This window comes from Acipenser ruthenus, chromosome 21, assembly GCF_902713425.1.
Source record: "Acipenser ruthenus chromosome 21, fAciRut3.2 maternal haplotype, whole genome shotgun sequence".
Classification (NCBI taxonomy): Eukaryota; Metazoa; Chordata; class Actinopteri; order Acipenseriformes; family Acipenseridae; genus Acipenser; species Acipenser ruthenus.
This window is the reverse complement of record NC_081209.1, coordinates 5,681,558-5,702,896: the sequence shown is the minus strand read 5'-3', so window position 1 is coordinate 5,702,896 and position 21,339 is coordinate 5,681,558. Positions and strand designations below refer to the sequence as shown.

Below are 21,339 nucleotides of genomic sequence, written 5' to 3'. Positions count from 1 at the left end.
CTGTCCCAGTTTGCTGATGGGACATTATTTAGCAACCACAGCAACAAGACAGGGGAGCAGCAGCAGCCCGCGTCCCAAAGCAATCCGGCATCAGTAACGCGGTTCAGAATTACATAATGTGCTTTCAGCTGCAGTGTTCCTCTGGATTAGTCAGCCTTTTTAGACAACGATGCCGCAATCCAGCATCTTTTATAATGATTTCCTGGAATCCTGGTCTTTTTCCGACTGTCAGGACAACAGCGTCTTTTTAAGCCCTTCTTGGCTCCGTTCTCCTGGAATTCGCTCCCCCAGATTGTTCACAAGCATTTCCGAGAAAGCAGTCTTCTGACCATTGACTATGTAAGTGGTGTTTGTGGTTGATTTTAGCATTACTGAAAGTACACATCTTGTTTACTGATGGCCTTAATGGTGTAACGATGCTCCAAAAGCTATAGTCCCACCAACTATAAATCCCATTTATTTCCCATGAAATAACCATTAGGTGGACGGTAAGTCGTTATGTATGCATCGAGGTACACGTAATACAGACCTCGGGAGTGGGGTGTAGTTCACCACATGGCCCCTAGTGGTTAGGCACATGACAAGTCCACTCGGAGACTTCCCAGACTGGGTCCTCCACGGTACAGTAGCTTGGTGAAAACAGACGATTGGCTTGACAGCAGGAACAGAAGATAAGTGGGTTGCAGTAGCACATGGATTCTATTTCTGTCACTTGGATCCTGGAGCAGTGCAGCAAGGGTCTGTTCTAGCAGTGTATGTGCTGGGTACACACTTCTGATTTCGTTCTGTCATGTGTTTTTCTCAGCTCCCTAAACATAATTTAACTCATTCTGCAACGCCCCCTTGCCTCCAAAGATTGGTTTGGTAGATGCAGGTTACAGTTAGTGTTAATCTGGTCATAAACAATTTAGACTCGAGTTTGATTTATAAGTAATGGAGTGTTAGCCACAGATTATTATTCATTTGTATTTATTCACTGTATGTCTCATCCACAGTTGTGTATTGTGTTTTAATAACGTATTTGAAGTAACAACTGGGGGGTGGGGGGGGGGGTTACACAAGTATCTTTGCGGTAAGCAGCAGCAGCAATAAAAGAAAATATATAAAAACATACAAAAATAGTACCAGACATTTATAAACTAAACCATACTGTAGATAATCCACATTGGTAAATGCCTGTGTGCAAATGTGGTACAATATTGTCTGCGTGTAGAAACGATATGTGCAGAAGAAAGCAGCTAAACCACACACAGCTATTACAGCAGCAGCATGGCATTTCGTTTCAGTGGATCCACAGCTATGCTCATGTGTGTCCGCGCTGTAAACCTGGGTTAATAAACGAGTCACTCATTGATGTACCTTATCCGAACGGATTTGATTCTCTTCTCATTGTCGAAATTTTTTTAAAAGAGGTCTGGAAGCAGTTTAACCCCCCTTGGCTCTGAAGCCTCCTGAATACTTGGCACAGACTCTTGTGGTGTTTTGTCATTTTCAAAGTCTGTCCCTCTTGATCAGAACCCTTCCGTGCTAGTGAGGGGAACGGGGAATGGGGAATGCATGGCAAGCAGCAGACAGTTGGGGTTCTTTCTAAGAAAACAAAACTATCATTTGGTTTCCCTCTATGGGTCCCTGCCAATGGGAAAGGGATCTCTGAAAGACCACTGCTGTGCTCATCAGTGCAATCAGTATTATTTACTAACCAATGTCCTTATTTTACACACTGTTTCTGAAAAGACTCCTCAAAGATACATTTCAGAATTTTCTGTTTCTTAAAATGACAACTTGTGGTTGTGCGACGGAAATTTCTGTCCCCTCTGAAACCGATTTCTTTCTGCGTAGAGATGTTCCATTTACTAACTCAAGGGTTGTTGAAATTACAGCTGCATGCCCCTAGTGGTCATGTTAGGGTATTGTTGTGTTTCTGTGTTAGTTGTTAATTGCTTTTTCGTAGCTTCTGCAGTCGGTAGCCTGTGATATAAAGCTGAGTCATTAGCTTGTTAGGGATAGTGCTGCACTGGTGGGATTCAGGATTGTATTTCCTCATGGAAAATGAAGTAAGCATAGTATTATACTGTGTTTGTGTTGTGTGTTTTGCAATTTAATTTTAATTTACACTTCAATAACTTCAATAAGGGAGATTCTTCCAGATTACTTTAGTTCGAAACAAAAGAAAAATCACTGAAGGAGGAAAATATTGCGTAAAGGAAAACACTGCATTTCTTAAAACATTTGGTAGCAATTTAGTTCCTATAAAATGCTGAAAAAAACCCTCTCCGTCACATTTATTCCCTAATAACAATGCCTTCAGTAAGGAATTTTGAATGCAGTTAATTAGCACATCATACACATCTGACAGGTGGCCTCAGAGTGGTTTTTGGGAATTACAGAGGCCTAGTGGTTTGAGCTGATGGCTGGGAGCCAGGAGGTCATAGTTGTGAATTATTTGCTCAACCACTGACTGACTGAGAGATGCTGGTTGTAACTCTCCCCTTTTGTGCACTTCAAGTTAAGAAGACTAAACATTCTACGAGTCTTTCATCCTTTTTAAAGGGAGTTATTACAATTTGGTATTGTTTTTTTTTTTTGCTTGTGGAATAAATATCTGAGAAACAAGTGAACATGTTCATTGATAAACATGTAAAATATGTAAACTGCTGTTGAAAAGCAGTCAGTCATTACCAGGGTTAATTTCATGGAGCAGGCATCGTTATAAGTGCATTATTTCACATCTCTCAGTGTTACTGTGTCTGTACTACGATGTCTCACGACCTTGCATTACAGTAAACGTGTAGAGTGAGGACAACATACTGCTAGAACAACACAAAGGTAATAAACTACAAAAAACATTTTCCAGCAGGTGGAAAGATTCATGCAGCCTTTTGTCCTCCAAAGCAGCTAAAAACTGTCCTTCGTTTCCGGTTTGCGTCTGTCTCTGCCCTGTTACATTGGCACCTTAACCTGATTCTCACAGACTTGCTGCAGCCGAGCGCTGAGGTTAGAAGAGGAAGTTTGTAAGGGGCAATGTTTTACAATGCATTCTGTCTGCGTGATGATGTTAAAAACTCTGTACTGTACCACATCTGCAGACGTGCCTGGCTCTTACACAGTGGTTAAGACTTGTGGAGTGTGTGGTAGCCAGCCTCTGTGCAGTTACATATGACGTAGACCCTTTGACATGCTGTACCTCAAGGCCATACTGTTATCTTTATTTTATCTAAATGATCACCAGAACAATCTTGAATCGAGTTGCTTGACTTAAATGAGGGCGACATAAGAGAATATGAGAGAGGCAGTGTCTTCTGTAATCCTGCAATGGGTACATTATTAAAAGTGTACCCCAGGGTGTTTACATTCCTACGCTCTCCACAGACCGCTGCCATCTGCAGCTCTTATATATTTATATAAAAGTTACAGCCTTTAAAGTGCAGGCAGTGGCTTGTGTTTTTTCAAAGGGCTGCTCTGCGTATGAAGGGATGAGATTGCTCTGTATTTTCCAACGTTGTTGTGTTTTTTAGGTGACGTTATCAAACCGCTCATTTGGTTACGTTGTTTTTAGGGGTGTGTGCTTCCACATACGGTTGCCCAAAGTCTTCAAAGAGAGCTCTTCAGAGTTGTTTTTTTTGCCCATGTTCTTTTCACACTTGCAAACAGGCTGAACTCCCAAGGTCATTTCAAGTTTTAGTGTTTGATATTCATGAAACTGTTCTCTGTCTTTAACCAACCCATGTGTTAAAGCTTTGTGAGTAGGGCCCAGTGTCCCAGGTCTCCTTGTTTTTTGCCCTCCCAATCCAATTCATTATTCTACCCAGAGTGCAGCTTGACAGTTTCTAAAGACATGCCTCCAAATCTAGATGCAGCTGTTCCCCATACACAGTAGGGTACTTTCTCCCACTGGGGATGCACAAGTACTGTATATACATAGATGCACAGTATTGTAGATCACACATATCCTGTAGACATACACGATAGAGAACAGCTTATCCAATTCTGATGACATTTTTTATCCTACGTTATGAGGGTCTGAGGATATATGGAGTAAACTGTCCTTCTGTTCTTTGGTTGACATGTCAAACAAACTGTAGGCCATTGTGATTTCCATAGCTCTAGTACTGTATTTCACGCTATGATGGGGGACGTGTGAGTATTCATAAGAAAAACGAAGCTTGTCCGGTTCCTTGCAGCTGAACAATCTCAAAACGTGGTCAAGTTGAGTCTTAAAGGATCCAAGTGATTCTGCCTCATGACTAGGTAGCCCATTTCATAGCCGCACCACTCTCTGTGTGAAGAAGTGTCTCTTTCCCTCTATCCTAAGTCTGTCTTCACTTCATTTAAAGTGCTTTAAAGTGTTTTTGAAAGTGCTTGAAAGTACAGCATTCTGTTGCTGGTCACACAGTCCTGGACGCAGGAGACACTGGAATGAAATTGTGATAAATGCCAGCTCCAGATCTGTATATAATGTGGGTCTAAAAATATACAGTCAGTTAATTTAATTTTGGAAATTGGGGGGCGGGGGAAGCAGTGAGATTTTAATTTCAAGATTTTTGACAGTCAGTGGCCCAGTTTTGCTTTATCTGTAATTGTGAGTGTTTGTTTTTAATACAGGTCATAGGTTATGGGTAGTTATTGCGTTGCTGAGTTATTTCCATGGAAAGAGTCTTGAACTGGAGTTTGCCTGGATTCAAACTTTCCCTGAACCCAGGTCTGTCTTCTGATATGTTTTATGGTGGTTCTTGCCCCTGCCTGTGTCGCAAAGTGATGTATTTCTTCGCCCGGGATTAATTGTCACTGACCGCTTATCTCGCTTCATCCAGTGAGTTCTTAAAGCATGAGGATAGGATCTGAATTTTTATGGCCACTCATACTAATGAGTTTACCCATCACCTTAACAAGAGCGTTTTCATGCAGCCGAGATTCCAAGCATAGCAAACACCTCTGTGCTTTGATTGAATCGGGTAACCTGTCCTTCCCCCTATAATATAGGCACAGATAAAAACAAAGTGCCCGTTTCTTCATTGTTCTTGACCGTCGGCATATCAAACAACACTCTAATAACTGCAGAGCCTCAAACATTACACACTTCCTTCCTTTGGGTTACATTGGGTTGTGTTTTAGCACTGTTCTGCACTTCTGTTTTTCAATGTAATCGCGATACAGCTTCCTTAAAAAATCCCCCGTTAGGTTGAACAGAACGCTGGGAGAGCAAAAATACTTGACTGATTTGACATTTATCTGTTGCCTGGTGAGATTCAATCAAACATCTGCACGCTGCAAATTAATTTGGTCTGTGTAGAACCAGTGCTTGTTTCTTTAGATACTAGGTTAATAGACATTTCCATGTTTCTATTAAAAGATTGCTGTATACTGTTTTTTTGAATAAAAAAAAAGTCTTACTTCCAGAAACAAATCTATGGTATCTGTGTACTTAACACCTTGGGGACTTCTGTAGCAGTATCACCCTAGACATCCTAATGGTGAGACAGCAATCTCAGGTTGCTCCAGTAAATGCATCACTGAATGGTATTGATAATCCTATGGTCATGTACTCACCAAGGTAAAATAGAAACCATTTAGGTAAAGAAGAAATACTTGTTGATGTTCTGTTGATATGTGAAGCGGTGAAGGTCAGAGCAGAGTGGACAGGCATTGATGAATGGTACTGTGCTTTCTCATTTATGACTGTCAAGAGGATAGATGTAAAGAAACGCCAGGGCTGTCAGTTCAGTGGATGGGTTGGCCAGACGATTTTAATAGATTATTCCGCTCTTGCTGTTGAAATCGAGCTCCAGGCATTAGCTGCTGTGGCCCCTTTTCTTTCTCAAGTCTTTCTCATGCAGTAACTAGTGCATGAGGCTGTGCTTGGCAACTGCAAAGGGCAGCACTCATGTTTTACCTGATAGTGTCCCAGAAGTGTATTCCTCTTGTGCTCCTGAGCTGTGAATAGCTACAATATGTCATTTAACTGTGATTCCCGGCACCCCATCACACAACAAAATGATATTTAAGGTGAGTAAAGTCATTGTCAGGGAGTATTCCACTTGCTGTGTGGCTAAGAAGCTGGCTAGATTGGGGGCTGTTAAACACAGCAAGAGGAGCACTGTGCCTTAAATCTCATTTCACTGAGAAGCCCTAATCTAGCTGTATACTTTACGGTTTGTTGAGACTGGATAGATTTCAGGTTTGATACTGTGGCTAAAGGCACTTCCCCTTTAAGGTTGTGGTGTTGGTATTTGTAACAGCTCAGCATCTGGCTGTTCCATGGAGAGGGTTAAAAGAGAAGCCTGCTTGAAGCTGTGGTGTGTTGACATTGAGGCAGGCGTATTGGAAAAGTAATCAAATCACGTCTGTGATTGTGTTTCTCGGGTCACTTGTTCTGACACGCCGCACATTAGGGGTTACCTTTACCACTGAGGATGTGTAATGCATGCAGTGTGAAGCCTGAAGGAGGACTGAGCTTGCCAACTCTAGCTTGGCAGAAAGAATTTAATAAAATACAAATTCAAATCAGACTCCTTTTTACCAAGTGGAAACGTTTGAATGGAAAATAATTCCTCTGTGAAGGAGCCACATTGCATTCCTCTCCATGTTTATTAGAACAGTTCACCAGATACAGTACTGCCTGGACACACACACTGCCATCTGCTGGGAATCAAGGAAACCTGCAGCATTTCTCAGAATGGGGCAGTTTTGCAGAGGCAATACAAAAATCCTGGAACGGATGCGATTCCAGGATCAAACGGCCTGCTTTGCTATTGAGTTTCTGGTGGAACACAGGGTGTAGACTCTTGTCAGGCATTACAGTTCACATCTTGTTTGTTTCCTAATGAACACTTCACTTGCATTTTATGGTGTGTCGTCATGGGGGGTTTGTGCAAAAATCTGAGCGTGTTTGGATGTAAATTCACAGTAATATTCACAGCATTGCTTCTGTGACCTCCATGTGTCACGTTTTCTCGGCTCTTGTAATACATTATCACAGAGAAGTCAGTGAAACCAGAACATTCATGAAGTCCCATCAAACCTGCTTGACAATCCTTTTAGCAAATGTTATTCTCTTTGGAAAGCAGAAGGGGTCTAAACGCTCCACACATAACATAAACCAAAACGCGTCTGCAATTCTTGCCTTGCACAGGTAGGGGCATATTTGGCCCCTTTGTAATGTTAAGGCATGACTTTTATTCATTTTGTAAGGTCAACAAATGAAACAATAATCACAGTTCCTGCGATGGCTGTACACCTGTTTCATGTCTTATTATTTTCATGTTGCATCTCCGTTAAACTGGGCTGTTCCGCTACGTGGTTGAGCATTTTTAACACTGCTTAATAAGGCAACATGAAATATCTTTCCCATATTCCTTACAAGAAGAACACGGCTTATAACACTTCAGGAATCTACAGTATAAGTATACTGCCAGAGAACATGTAGAGCTGTAGATTAAAAGTTCCTAAATATGCCGGATTTATTATTGGTTACTCCGGTACTGTAGGAAAGTCAAAGAGCCAGCATCTTACCTTGTATTTAGCACTATACAAATAATGGCCCTGGGGAAGGCTCCTTGTTGGGCCTGGAAGTCAAATACATTTATTTTTTTGACAAAACTGAGCATGTGCAGGTAATGTTTCTGGTATTGATCAGCTGTTGACAGACAGGCAGTCAGTGTTATTTTCCAGACTGCTGAAACCATCCCCAGCCTTCAGAATGCGTCCCAGATTGTGTGTATGAAGGCTCAGGGCTTGTTTTCACTTCGTCTGAGCTCCCAGAAACAGCCCAGGAAGCACCGGGGCTTGATACCAGATGCTGAGTCTGGTGCGTGAAGCCACTCGAGATTTATGACCTTCATAAAGCTATACCTGGCAGATGCTGGATTTGCAGAAATCCTTGATTTATTGGGGCTGTGAGGAATCAAGTGGTACAGGAACAACAGTCCTGTTTACACAAGCACTTCCCTCAGATTCACACTGCATGTCCTGAGCATTTCCACTGCAGGGAGTAAAGGTGAAAACTGTGCACAATACATGGCTCTGTAATAGAAACCCAGCAAGACTCCCACACAGTGCAGCAGTTTGCACTATTTCATTAGAGCTTCACTTTGTGATTGATCTGTGAAACTCAAGTGAGTTACCTGGACTGGTAATGCAATACAGTGGGAGTTTCATTATCATCCCTGTTGTGTGGAACCTCTCATAAAATCTTGATGCTCCAGCATATCTGAACTATCCTCATATTTCTGCAAAGGCTATTGTATGTGTACGTGGTATTGTACCTCCAGTGTACCATGTGTAGACTCCTGTGTTGATTGGGTGGCTTGGTCCCTTTTAATGCTTGAGCCTTGTAAGTTCAGCACCTGCCGATGAGCAAACACAGGGAGAAGTAAATGCTTCTAGCTTGTAGTTCAGTTTGAAATCTACTCCCCCCAGATGAGGCTTGACGACGATCTCTTGATAGCTGATAGGTTGATTCATAGTCCTGTGTAACAAAAACCTTGCAGACGCAAAGCAGTATTCAGATGACTTTGTTGACAAGATCGGTAAAGGTTGTATGCTATCGGGTCATTCCTGCTGCCTGACTGAAAATCAATAAGTGTTGAAGGGCTTTATAGCTGCAAAATGAAATACTAAGGATCCCCATACCTTAAATTGCTACAGTATCGATTCAGTACCTTCAGTCATCAATCGGGAGTGATTTATTTATTCTGAAATTCTTCTAAGGCAAAGTGGATGTTGCAGTGTACATGTGTTGCCAAGAGTAGGCAGTGAGCCAGCAGCTGTTTGCATCATGCAGGTTTCTTTCCTCATTTTCACCCTCTTTGTGACCAGTATAGCCAATTTGTACAAAACAAACGATTCACCTCACCGCCTCAACCCACTCACCCACTCCGGAAGATTAACAGGCCACGGCTTGGGAGGTCTGCCTGGATTCGGGGGCAGCGGACCAGTAGAGATCGCTGAGGTGAACTAGCCTTGACTTTCCTCCCTAACAGCACAAAGGCCAATGCAGCTCTGAACCCACTGTGGGTCTCCAGCCCAGATCCACAACTTAGCACATGTGCAATTTTTCGGTATAAGGCAGGACGATAACGTGAAGAAATGAGTTAAAAAGAAATTAAATATTATTATTTATTTATTTATTTATTTATTTATTTATTTCTTAGCAGACGCCCTTATCCAGGGCGACTTACATTTCAAGTGTTACAATACAAGTAATAGAATAAGAGCAAGAAATACAATAACTTTTGTTCAAGCAAAGTACAAGTGTGACAAACCACAATTCAATAATACAGCAGATAATAGTGATAGTTACATCAGGATATGATTAAATAGTGATAGTTACATCAGGATATGATTAAATACAAAGTACTACAGGTTAAACACTTGGCAGATTACAGTATTCTGAAGTACAGGATTAAATGCAGTAAAATAGGGGGCAGATAAGAGCAAAATAAAGCACATTTACATGAAGGGTGATAGTGTCCCAGGATACAAACAGAGGAGTTCTACAGGTGCTGTTTGAAGAGGTGAGTCTTAAGGAGGCGCCAGAATGTGGTCAGGGACTGGGCAGTCCTGACATCTGTAGGAAGGTCATTCCACCACTGCGGAGCAAGGGTGGAGAAGGAGCGGGCTCTGGAGGCAGGGGAGCGTAGCAAATCCAGACTTCAGAGCAAGCAAATGCTAAATGTATTACCCAGTATTGAAACAGAAATTGCTTTGTACCAACCTTTTTAAGGACTAAAAATAATGCAAGGTCAAGACCTTTCATCGTCCAAGAGAAAAATACTTGCATGGCAGTAATCCATCTGCTTCTAAAGAGCTGAGAAAAACATGCAGGCAATTTAGTCTACAAGAGAAGCGGACACCCACATGCTTTATCAGAGGAAGGCATTCTTGTATTGTGTATGAACTCTGAAGATTGTGCTGGCTTTGGTAATAAAACTAGACATAAATAATGCATCTTTTCTTATTTAGTCACTGGAAACGTTTTTCTAAAAAAGAAAGTTTCTGTGAGATTGCTAAAGCCTCTCATCATTCAAGGTGAGGTGCTGTAGGCAAGCATTATTACGTCCTTTGATCTGAGTGAGTCGTATTTCAGAAGTTTTAAAATGACAGTAAAAGAAAATCCCTGTTCATTCATAATTGAATAAAATGACTTTCAGGAAAGGGAGTGGGAGACAACAGAAAAGCCATCTTCAGAAAGCAGCCAAACCAGTGAGGATTTCCTTGAACAAAGGCTGTCAAATATATTCCCTCCTAGACGAGAATATAATGTGTCGATACATTTCCTGTGTAGAGCGAAGCCTGTCTTTAAAGAAACATTGCCGCTTTCTCCTTCATTAGGGAAGTCTACATTTTCACGCACAGTACTGTATGTAAAGCTGAGGGAACATGAAGCCACTTTTTCAGGAACAGCTTGAAACCTGGTTTCAGGAGACCGGGAGACCTAATTTGAGGCAACTTTGCTGTATCAAACCCCAAGTCCCCCCTGGTGTGCCATACAGTGGCCTGAAACCAAGTTCATGTTCATGTTCCCTCTGCTTAACACATTTATATTGTTCTCAGAAGTCTTTAGAACTCAGTTTTTCAGTTTGTATGCTCAGTAGTTTGCCTTGAAGGGGGGGGGGGGGGGGGGGTGAGAAGAAAATAAACTCTTTAATTGCTTTCAAAGCAAACTACAAACAGCAATAAACAAAGTCAAGAATGACTAGAAAAATAACAAGAGCAAGGTAAAAGCACTGTTTAAAAAAGCACATGAAAATATACATTTTGAGCTTCTTACTATTTAAAAAAAAAAAAAAAAAAAAAAAAAATTCTCTTGGTTTGAATGAATTATGTTTTTTCATACCCCTTAATGCTTTGAATGTGTTTTGTGATTTCTGTATTCACTCGTGTACAGATAAAACTAGAGCACTGAAGGCACATTGGCTTGAGCGCAGTAACTTGACCTGTTCAATTCAAGTTTATCGAGCATCAAGTCTCTGCCCGACAGATCAGTGGGATTGATTTTAATTTACAATTACAAGCTAAATATGCTAAATCAAAGGCATCCTACAGTGCTTGTGGGAATGGTAAGCTAGAATAATTCTGGCTAAAGGTCTGGATGTCCTTTGGAAACTTCCTTGAAGAACGGTCTGACAAGTGCTCATATCCTTGGCAATCCCCCATCTTCTTACTGAATCTCTTCGCTCCGGGCAGCAGTCCATTTTAACTAGGATAGTGCAGGTAAAGAAGAACTTGAGGCTTCAGCATTTTAAACAATGTCCCTGAATAAAACTATACTCCTGTTTCATATTTACTACAGTACAAGTATAATACAAGATTCAATCTCAAATGTGTATATACAGTACCAGTTTATGGAAGCACTCACAGTTTACAGGCTTGGTATTAAATATTATCACATTTCGGTGTCGCAATTTCTCAGCAGTTTAAGCCCATTTCAGGTTTTAATATGAACCTTGTCTTCAAGGATGCGTATAATTTAAAATCAGGAGTGACTCTTTAGGCTTATGATACGGCCTCAAATGGCTTCACCTGCATTTACTTAACAGTTTTAAAAAGAAAAAAACAGCACATTGTAAGTTCTGATATTATGTAGTTATGTTTTTGACCAGATTTTCGTGACAATTGCCACCGTACCTTGACCTACATCCTTCCACGAGGTCCCCTCACATAGAATGGGCACAGGGCAAACAAGCTATTACACTTGCAGCAACTCGCTTAACCTCCGCGGTCTGTAGTATTTCCGTGGGCAAATAAAATAGTAAATTAATGATTAGCCCGGCTGAGGCGCAGGTCCCTGGAGTTCAACAGCTGGCCCCCAGACACAGAGAACGTGTTGGAGTCCTTGACAGTGAGGGGGAGGGGCAGGGCGAGGCGTTCTGCGGTAGCTGGTGTAGAGAGAAGGGGTCCTGAGAGGGTGGCTTTCAGGATTAACGAAACGGATGGGCCCACCTGTTGTCGGCTCATGTTAGTTTGACGAGAGTCCATCTGGAGTCCATCTGAGTCACTGAAATACAGTCCTCTGGGAGTGGGAAGAGGGCCTTTTAATTGGGGGGAACCACAGGATTTTAAAAAAAATAGGTATCCAGTACATTGATATTTAGTGTAACTGTTAGCATAAGATATAATATACACATTTATCTGCTTGACTGCTTGAGTGTTCTATGTTGGTACGCCTTGCTCACAATCTCCAGATCTGAGCACTGCCCTCGCTTTTGCCTCTTGATAACGCGTCGCTTGTTTCTTCCCTCAGGAGCGTGGCGGTGGGATTGGTAAACTGGAGCCCGTCTCCCCGGTAAGCCCTGCCCAGCTGGAGGGGGAGCTGGACCTGGTACCAGCCCGCTTCTCCAAGGAGGAACTGATCCAGAACATGGACAGAGTGGACCGCGAGATCACCATGGTGGAGCAGCAGATCTCCAAACTCAGGAAGAAGCAGGTCAGTGGAGTCGAATTGCCAGGGATTTGCTTGTATTTAGCCACAATGCTGTGCATTTGGGACCAGTCACTTTATTAAATCAATCTAGACTGTAAGCTTGTTATTAGACTAGACTGTAAGGTAGTCATATGTGTGGCTCATACAGCCTTGAATGCTGTTCTGACAACACTGGATCTCAGTTCCTTTAGGCCCTGTGGTGGGTGTTTCTTTTATCTAGTTACAATATTATTGGGGCATGTGTGCAGTTTTTGTTTTTTTGAAACAGTATATGGAAAAAAAAACACTTGACAGAATGGAGCACTAATCCCAAGTGAGTCCATACTTTAGTGCTGGACATTTGTCTTCTGTACAAATGCTTTTAGTAAGTGGAGCAGTTTATTTTGATAGCAAAAAAAAAGGGTAGGAGAGTAAGGCTGCGTTTCGGGCTGTTAAACCACTCGCATTCTCCCTCTTGGCCGAGAGCCACGTCATGTTTTAGAAAACTGCATTCCGCAGCAACGTCCTTATTAATGCTCTGCTTGCAGTGGTGGACACAGCCTGCCTGTCTCCCTCTCTCCTTCCTGCACTTGGCAGTTTTTCACGGTATGGTTTCATAAATCAAAGACACCTGTTTTCTGTTGCTCATTATACGGGGGGGGGGGACTCGGAGGGGGGGAAGGAGGCTTAGGGAATGGTTTAGAGTAGTTTCCGATGCTAAGGAAAATGAAACGCCCCTTCGATAGCATTTTCCTTTGTTTTTCACTCTTGGAACCAAAACACCTGGAGCAGTTAGAAACGGCAGAGGGATACGAGGCTGGGGAATACATCTACATTTCACCAAAATGTTGAACATGGTTGATTTAACCAGAGAAATGGGTTTAATCTCATTCTGTATGAAAACAGAATGAAGCATTAGAGGCTACCCTCCAGGCTCTGGGTCACTGAAGCAGAAAGCACCACTTGCTACGCACCCATGCTCATTCATGATAGTCTGATTTAGGTTACTAGCTACACCTGGAATGAGCGTGTTAGAAGCAAGTTGAACAGCTATCAATGACGTGGAGTCTTGGAAGAACACCTGGATTGAGAGCTAAACACTCGATTAGGGCTTCTTACATTTGATGTTTTTTTGTGCATACTGCAATGGGAGATTTCCTGCCGTTACTTGTAGGGATAGGGGGATTTTGTTTTTAAATATGACAATGGATCTTTATTTATTTATTCATTTAGCCTATGTATTGGAAGTTAGCCAGGGATACAACTGCATTGCCAGCGTGGTGGTGCTATTGGATCTTTCATTGTCATGCTGGGACACATGACTGAGGGTGAGCAGGGAAGTGTGAGTGCTCCCTGCTGTGCCTCCAGCACTGCTGTACATTCTGCAGCACCTGGTGCTCCTTGGAGGAGGTCCCCTGTCCAAGTACTGCCACCGCTGCTCCTTCCTTACCGTTGCCATTGGATGCTGCTAGTTTTGATTGGTTGTTGGTTACAGTTTTATGAAGTCCTTTTTTCCAAAACTGTGTGACTGGCTCAGGGTTGGAAATAAGACTCCTGTTGCATAGCAGTTTCACCCATTCCAGGTTTTAGGACCAGTTTGTTTTAGCCACACTGCGGAGGTAGCAAGCTCAGGGGTTTCTTTTTATACTCATAGTAAAACCAGGACTTCCCCTGACTCTTCCTGGATAGGAGATCCCTGCCACCAGCTATTAGTCTGTAGGAACTTCCTTTTGCAAGGTGTTCTGTTTCAGTTTCCAAAATGTTTGTTTAACGTCTTGAGTTCAGTTTCCTGCTATCAGCTGGTATCTTAAAACCAGTGTTTAAGAAAATGTTGGCATTGATTGCCTTTTGAATTTATTTTTTCGCATAACCTGCAGGCTTCCAAATTGCAGTTGCATAGCTCTAGGAGTCACATGGTATATTTATATCAAAATATTTTCTCCATACATTCTTTTGATTTCACAAATAAATGTGAGTGGTATTATTAACTGGGCACACAGTCTGAAAAATATAACAAAGCAGGCTTTCAAATGGATACAGGTACTGAAACATCCTGAGACCATCATTGTGGTGTTTCTGCTTTTCATGCCACCTCTTGAAGAGCTAACCTGAGGGTCCTTCGTCAGCAGCATGGCAACAGGAAGCAGAGATACAGCTGGAGTGATCCTTTCAGCTCTTCAATCCTGGAGCGTTCCTTTCAGCTCTTCAATCCTGGAGCGTTCCTTTCAGCTCTTCAATCCTGGAGCGTTCCTTTCAGCTCTTCAATCCTGGAGCGATCCTTTCAGCTCTTCAATCCTGGAGCGATCCTTTCAGCTCTTCAATCCTGGAGCGTTCCTTTCAGCTCTTCAATCCTGGAGCGTTCCTTTCAGCTCTTCAATCCTGGGCGCTTTGTGAAGGTCCTTGGATGAGCTCCTAGAGATAATGAAATGCATTTGCAGACGAAGCATGCACAAACATGAGCCCTAAATGAGTTAGAGCTACAGCAACGGCAATGAATACTTAGAACTAAGGTTGTTTTTTTTTTCCTTCGTTACTCCCGTACAGTCCTTTGTCATTTCTCTATACAAGATGAAAACCCTTATATAAGACAGGAACAAACAGCTGCAAATGCCAGCTTACAAAAACAAACAGACCTCTGCTAAAGCATTACAATACACATGCCTAAACTGTCGCAAAGGCCAAATTACTGTATAGTAATATTTTTTAATTTAATGATTTTAACCCTAATGTCTTCAGAATTGAGTTCCAGAGTAAATGAATAGGGGAGCAGCTCTGAAATATAGTCAGGAACTCATTTAAGGCCTTAATTAAAATCAAATCTGTATCTTATCGGAATCAAATAAAGATATTTCAGAATTGGGTAAGTGTGCTGTCCAGCCCTGGTTTTAGTTAAAGTATAAGCTGCAGGATTCTTCATAAACTGCAGCCTACTCATAATCCCAGTTGGCAGGCCTGCGAAAGAGCATTGTAGCTTGGCTAAAACAGATTGATTACAGTTGGTGACGTCCGATCTTTGGAGGGAGAAGTTTGTGAGTTTAAATCCGAAGCTCTCCCGGGTCGACTTCGTAAACCTCTTCAACCCACACGCTTTTGTTTGTGTACCCCTATTCAGGGTATTCTGTACCATTAAGTTTTGTATACTGCACGTGTATACCGTCCATTTGCTGTATATCATTCTCGTTATTCAGTTATCTGCCTATTTTAACCATTCGTGGATCTGAATACCCGTCACACTTTTACATTACTTGCTGATAGCAGGTTAGCACATCACTTACTAAATTACTCTAAACAAGTGGAGGTGTTAATGCCTGTATTATCCTGCTCATTAGCTATGGAGTGGAAACTACCTACAGTATGCGAGTTAATGGCAGCAACACAGTCAGGGAGTATGTGCCATCTGTTTCTGGGAACTCTGGTACCCCGTGCATTTGGTTGCTGCAAATATTATGCAGAGGGAGGTAGCAGGAGAGCTCAGTAAATGTATTTTGCTTGGATGAGTAATAGGAACACAGCTTTGGAGATGCAACGGCAGCAATTACCTGTGGCGCTGAGCATGACGCACCCCAAACAATGCAGAAATAGAGAAAGGAAATGCATTCCAAGACGCAGTAAATTTTCTCTTTGTGGCCCTCTCCTTTCAGACCACTCGACCAGCCCCTTTCATGCAAACAATCTTAAGATCTCTCCCTGTCAGTACCAGCTCTCCAAGGCTCAATCCACTGGGTATTGTAATGTGGAGAATTTCACTGTACAAGCTTAGACTGGTGAAGGCTCATAGCCAGTAGTAGTTTTGACATTGGCAGGGATTCTGTTTTGATGATTCTAAAGCGTGGCGGATCTTAATACTAAAAAGCTGATTTTCCAATATAGGTTTAAACTTTCCTATTCACAAAAACAGTGCAGACAGCACAGTGGAGTAAAAAAAGCAGTGATAAAGTGGACCCTCTATACTGTAAAACCTGGAGTGAATCAGGTCACATGGCCATTGTTGTCATTATAGGCTGCAGTCGGAGGACTGTGTGGTTTGAATACGGCAGCTTCAAGCCTGTGCTTTTTTTGGTTTTGATTTGTTATTATTGCCTCTCCTTTTAATTAATTTTACACAGCAATGCTGTTTAGCTGCTTGGCCCTGCCAAGGTCAGGTTTATCATTTCAAAGAGAACAAAGAGCTATCCCAGGTAGAGTTCTTGTTTCATGACTAGCGGGTTGGAAAAATCTCACCTGGCAATTTATTAATTGTAGGTTATTGCACCGTGTGATTACAGCTGGAACTACCTTTGCCACTGGCGTCGGCTCGCTTCGTTTACCTCTTAACATTCTCTATTACTAGCATCCTATAATGGTTTGATTGTCAGTAAAGCCGTAACGCAATAACTTTGTTATTCAAATAGTCTAGGTAACTCAAGGCATAAAACAGAGCTACTGTAAACACTGACATTATATTCTACAAAATAAAGGCTGAATTGGTAACTTGATCGCAGTGTCAAGTTACATGTTTGCAGAATGAAATGACAGAATTTGAGATGTCTTTTGGGCAAAAGAAAGAGACCTGTGTTGGGTGGGTGTGCCCTTTTTAAGAGGCTTCTGGACACACCTAGTACAAGACAGACTCCTCGTTCATTTGTTTGGCCATTAACCTCCCCTGAACTCTTGGCAGAATTTCAAATCCTATTTAAAACAGGTAGGTAATATAAAAAAAAAAACTGCCTTGGCTTGGCCAGTTCAGGCATGTCGGTGAATTGTTACGATGAATAATTTTTTTTTTTTTACATTGCAGTTCTCTCGCCCAAAATGCACATTATGACATATCTCCACACTGACTGATTCATTCACCACCTTGTAATCTAGTGATACATGCTGGCTGTAATCTAGAAAGTACTGCAATTTACCTGCATAGACTTTCCATATTGACAAGACTTTTCATATATAATGCATGTTCCCTTGGCAACAGTACAAATGAGGTCGACACCTGACCATTTCATGGTGGGGTTGCTCCATGTTAAATTTGAGGGTAAAATGAGGTTTAATTGCATTCTCGCAAAATCAATAGCTGTGTGATCAAGCAAATCTTTTGGGTTTGAACCACAGTGCTTTAGCTGAAGGCTCAAGAGGACATGCATGGTAATGTTTTTATTTAATAAAAACCTGTTTGGAAATGTGAAAACCTTAGCTGTATACATACTCGTATTTCATATTTTCATGGCATTTAAATTTTTCTTTCTGACTCCTCCACAGTTATGAGCTACACATAGAAATATATTAGGCTTAGTTTGTATTAATAGCGGGAAGTGGGAATTCTATAGAAATTGAAAACAGAGCATTTGATAAATGCTTGCATTCAGAGAGGTTCTTTCAGAGAACCAAACAAAAGCCTAACTTAAAATACAAAGACAGATCCGTTTAGTTTAGTTTCATTTTGTCTGCTGAACGATGCACTCCCTGTATCAAGAGCTACTTCAGCAGAGACCTTAATCCAGTGCAGTTTCTATAGCAACCTGGGACAGTGTGCTGGTTGAAGGCCTGACTGAAACCCCCACCAGTCTTGTTAGACAGTTTTTTTTTTTTGTTTGTTTGTTTTTTTAAGATGAAACCAAATGATGAATGCAATAATTTTAAATACACTATTACCTACAATAAATATTGTAAACGTTTTGCATTGGTTATCTGCTTGCAGCATAATTATTAAAATGCATTAAACCTGCTGTTTTTTAATTGGTGAAAACGAGAGGGGAGCCAGGTCTCAGAGAATCCATGCTGTCTCTGTTTGGTGTGAGAACGCTCCGTAGGTCTCGTCATCATCTTCGAGTCAGTTTCACTTCACATTTGAAGCTGTGACTCAAGTGCTATTGAGGTTATAGGTGCTTCATTTTCTTTCAAAGCATTTTGCGTGACTCTCACAGGGGTCTTGATTACTCTACTGTGGGGACAAGCACAGAATCTAAATAAGCAGTGCTATAAAAATACTTATTTATGGCCGTTTACTTTACAGTATCCATCTGTAAATATTAAAGATATATTATTTTGGTTTTGTTTTAGAAAATTTTGCAAGCATCTGAAGGTTATTCTGACCTTCAGATGCTTGAATGACATTGTTTTGGAGATATCCCGAGGTCAGACAGGTTTATTTGCTTTGTCTAGTTCTTCATAATCGCCACAACAGCGTTGAACGTTATGACTTGCCTCATGTTTTTTATTGTGTTTAGGTATATTTGCAAGTTCCCCTTTAACAGTCATCTACAGTATACACACCTTTTCTAGCAACACTTTATATCTACAGACACAATGTCTGACCTACTGTTCATACAAACATACAGTATAACAGAGACATTCAGCTACATGTACATTCTTGTCTGCGGTGTGCTGTGTGTTGCATATAGGAGTTGAAATGCAGTGGTTCACAGGCTGCCCGTATTTGTCAAGCAGTGTACAGTAATTGATTGCCGTTGAAATGAGTTTGTGTGTCTGTGTGGTTTTGTTTTGACTGTCCCAAGCTGTTATCACTTTCCATAGGCGTCTCGTAGGAAATGGTTTACAGTTGAGCTTCCTGTTCTGAACAGCTCAAGATTGTTTCATTTTGCATTTTTTGCTTTTGACGAATCTTGATTTTAGGTGTGGTAATGATTTTATGTAACTGTCTCTGGCAAATGGTAAAATAGTCACTGAATGAATAACCAGCGAGTCTGTCAAACCTCCCTTAAAATAATAATGAAAAAGAGTGTTTGAAATAGTGCTAGTGCCTAACACCTTTAACCCCTCCTTTGCATGTTTATATTACAGCAACAGTTTGAAGAGGAAGTGGCCAAACCCCAAGAACCTGAGCAGCCGATATCTCCCCCGCCAGGTGAAGCCAAGCATCGCAGTCTGGTGCAGATCATTTACGACGAAAACAGGGTGAGCAGAATATCTAAGAACTACCACTTACATTTTCAACTACCCTGGGAATAGCTGCTACCAGGTCGCCATGGAGATAGTGATTGCTGGAACAAGGAAATTGCATTGTGACCTGTTATAATACTCAACTGCTAGGTGGTCTGATGTCTAAATAATTTACTTGTTTGCTATTGGATGAAGAGAACCGGTATACTGCACTCCCATTTTTGCCAGCTATTTAACAAGGAAGTAACTTTGGATTACTTTGCCACCTTCATAGGATTTATCAAAGGAAGACCATGGCAGCTGATAAACATGATGCAAGTGAAAGATAAGAGCAGCTCCTTCTAATTCTGGTAAAATTGCTCCGTTTACAAATGAGTTTGGTTCCCTCCAATAAAACTCCTAGGGCAGAGCAGTACACATCACCAAACCCACTGTGCAATTTAGCAAATAATTAATCCACAGACTTTAAAAAGAACCTAAAAAACTTCTGAAACTGAACTGTTTAACAGAAGCCGCTTGGCAAGCTGTCTGCACCTGTGAATGGGGTGGGGAACACCTGAGAGCCACCAAACAAATCAGTGATACCTGCTGGCTCCAGGTCATACCTTCCTCTTGGGAGCTCTGGAATGCACTGTGTGAAACACGTTCTGTTTATAAATACACCAGAGCTTCTGACAAGATGCAGTACATGGATTTTGGAGAGCTGGTGGTGTGGTTTCAGTTGTCTATCAGGGAAAGGTTCTTAAAAAACTAACCCCTCTGCCCACCCAACATGCAGTATTTATTGTCTATTGCATGGCACATCTAAAAATGATATGATAGTCATTTATCTGTAATATAGTCTATCCAGGATGATTTGCAAACAGTAATACATTGCATTTGATTTGCTTGGTTTTGGGCTGAGCACTGTGAGGATTATTGTGATACTTTTATACCTTAAAATATGTTGATTTGTATTGGCTTATCATCACTGGAACGGAGCAGTGACATTATCTGATCTGTGATCCTGAGATTCAGAATACAAGGTTGTAATTCTTTATTGATATTTATAGCTGTGGTAATAAATCCAGTGCTTTTGATTTTCAGTGCAACACAGTTTACTGTTTGTAGTAAGTGTAAGGTGTTGAGTTGAACGTGCACTGTAAAGTCATTACCTTGTGCTATTGAAGAGCTGCGTGCACAGTCCGGGACAGGGACTTATGTTCCTGGAGAGGAAGTTGCTTTCCAAAGAGCTTCTCATCCCTCCTGACCAGCCCTTGTTGCTTCTGCCAGCACCGCTCCCTTTTCATGTTTTCTGAGCTTCTATAAATAAAGACCAGACCAGACAGGTTCGGAGGCTGCTTCTGGGAGCATTTGTGGAATGATGTTGGACTCTTTCCAAGGAATAGTCCTGTGATTCTCTTCTCTGATCCTGTGCGGCCCTTTGAAGAAGCATCTTTTTGTGTGTGTGTGTGTGTGTGTGTGTGTGCACATCAGTAGGACTCTTTGAGTGTTATTTTTAGAGGAAACAGCAGCAGCTTCAAGCATCAAAGACCCAGGACACATGTTATCTAATTTGCTTCTGTCACTTTTAATTCCATAGGTAGATGCAAAAAAAAGGGAAATGATTGATTTTGGCAGTTCCAGGATGAGCGCTGGTTAGAGTGATGTTCTGTGTTTGATTGAGTGTCACTGGGATCCACAGAGGCACTTACAAATTTAAAATGCGTTTCACACCTAGCTTTCTGCACTGACCTGGGTGTTTTTAACACTCTGTCATTACCCTGCTGGGGGCTGCAATAGATTCATACTGAAACCATCTACAAATCAAGGGAAAAGAGCTGCTCATTTCAACTCAAGCAAAACCCTGAGAGCATTTCATTGACTCAAATATGAGACCTGTGGTATGGAGTATTGAGATGGATTCCAAGCTGTAGACACAGTGATAATCTTTATTATCGTAATTCTATTTAGCTTGGTTCCCGAGTGGATCCCCTGGTAAAACAACTGGGGAGCAGAGGAGTCGTGCAGTCAAGGAGCACAGAGTTACATCCTGGCTGTGTGAAGCTGGCGGTCGGTCTATG

At 41.6% G+C, this 21,339-nt stretch overlaps 1 protein-coding gene across 10 annotated transcripts in view; it reads left to right on the top strand.

Annotated features, from left to right (window-relative positions):
* Window positions 1–21,339, top strand: part of LOC117428496 (nuclear receptor corepressor 2-like) — a 132,814-nt gene that overhangs the window by 38,283 nt on the left and 73,192 nt on the right. For all 10 annotated transcript variants that reach the window (XM_058994562.1, XM_058994561.1, XM_058994557.1 and 7 more), the window contains exons 5-6: window positions 12,242–12,424; window positions 19,178–19,291. In XM_058994562.1, the coding sequence (XP_058850545.1) occupies window positions 12,242–12,424; window positions 19,178–19,291 (297 nt within the window). The remainder of the gene's footprint in view (window positions 1–12,241; window positions 12,425–19,177; window positions 19,292–21,339) is intronic.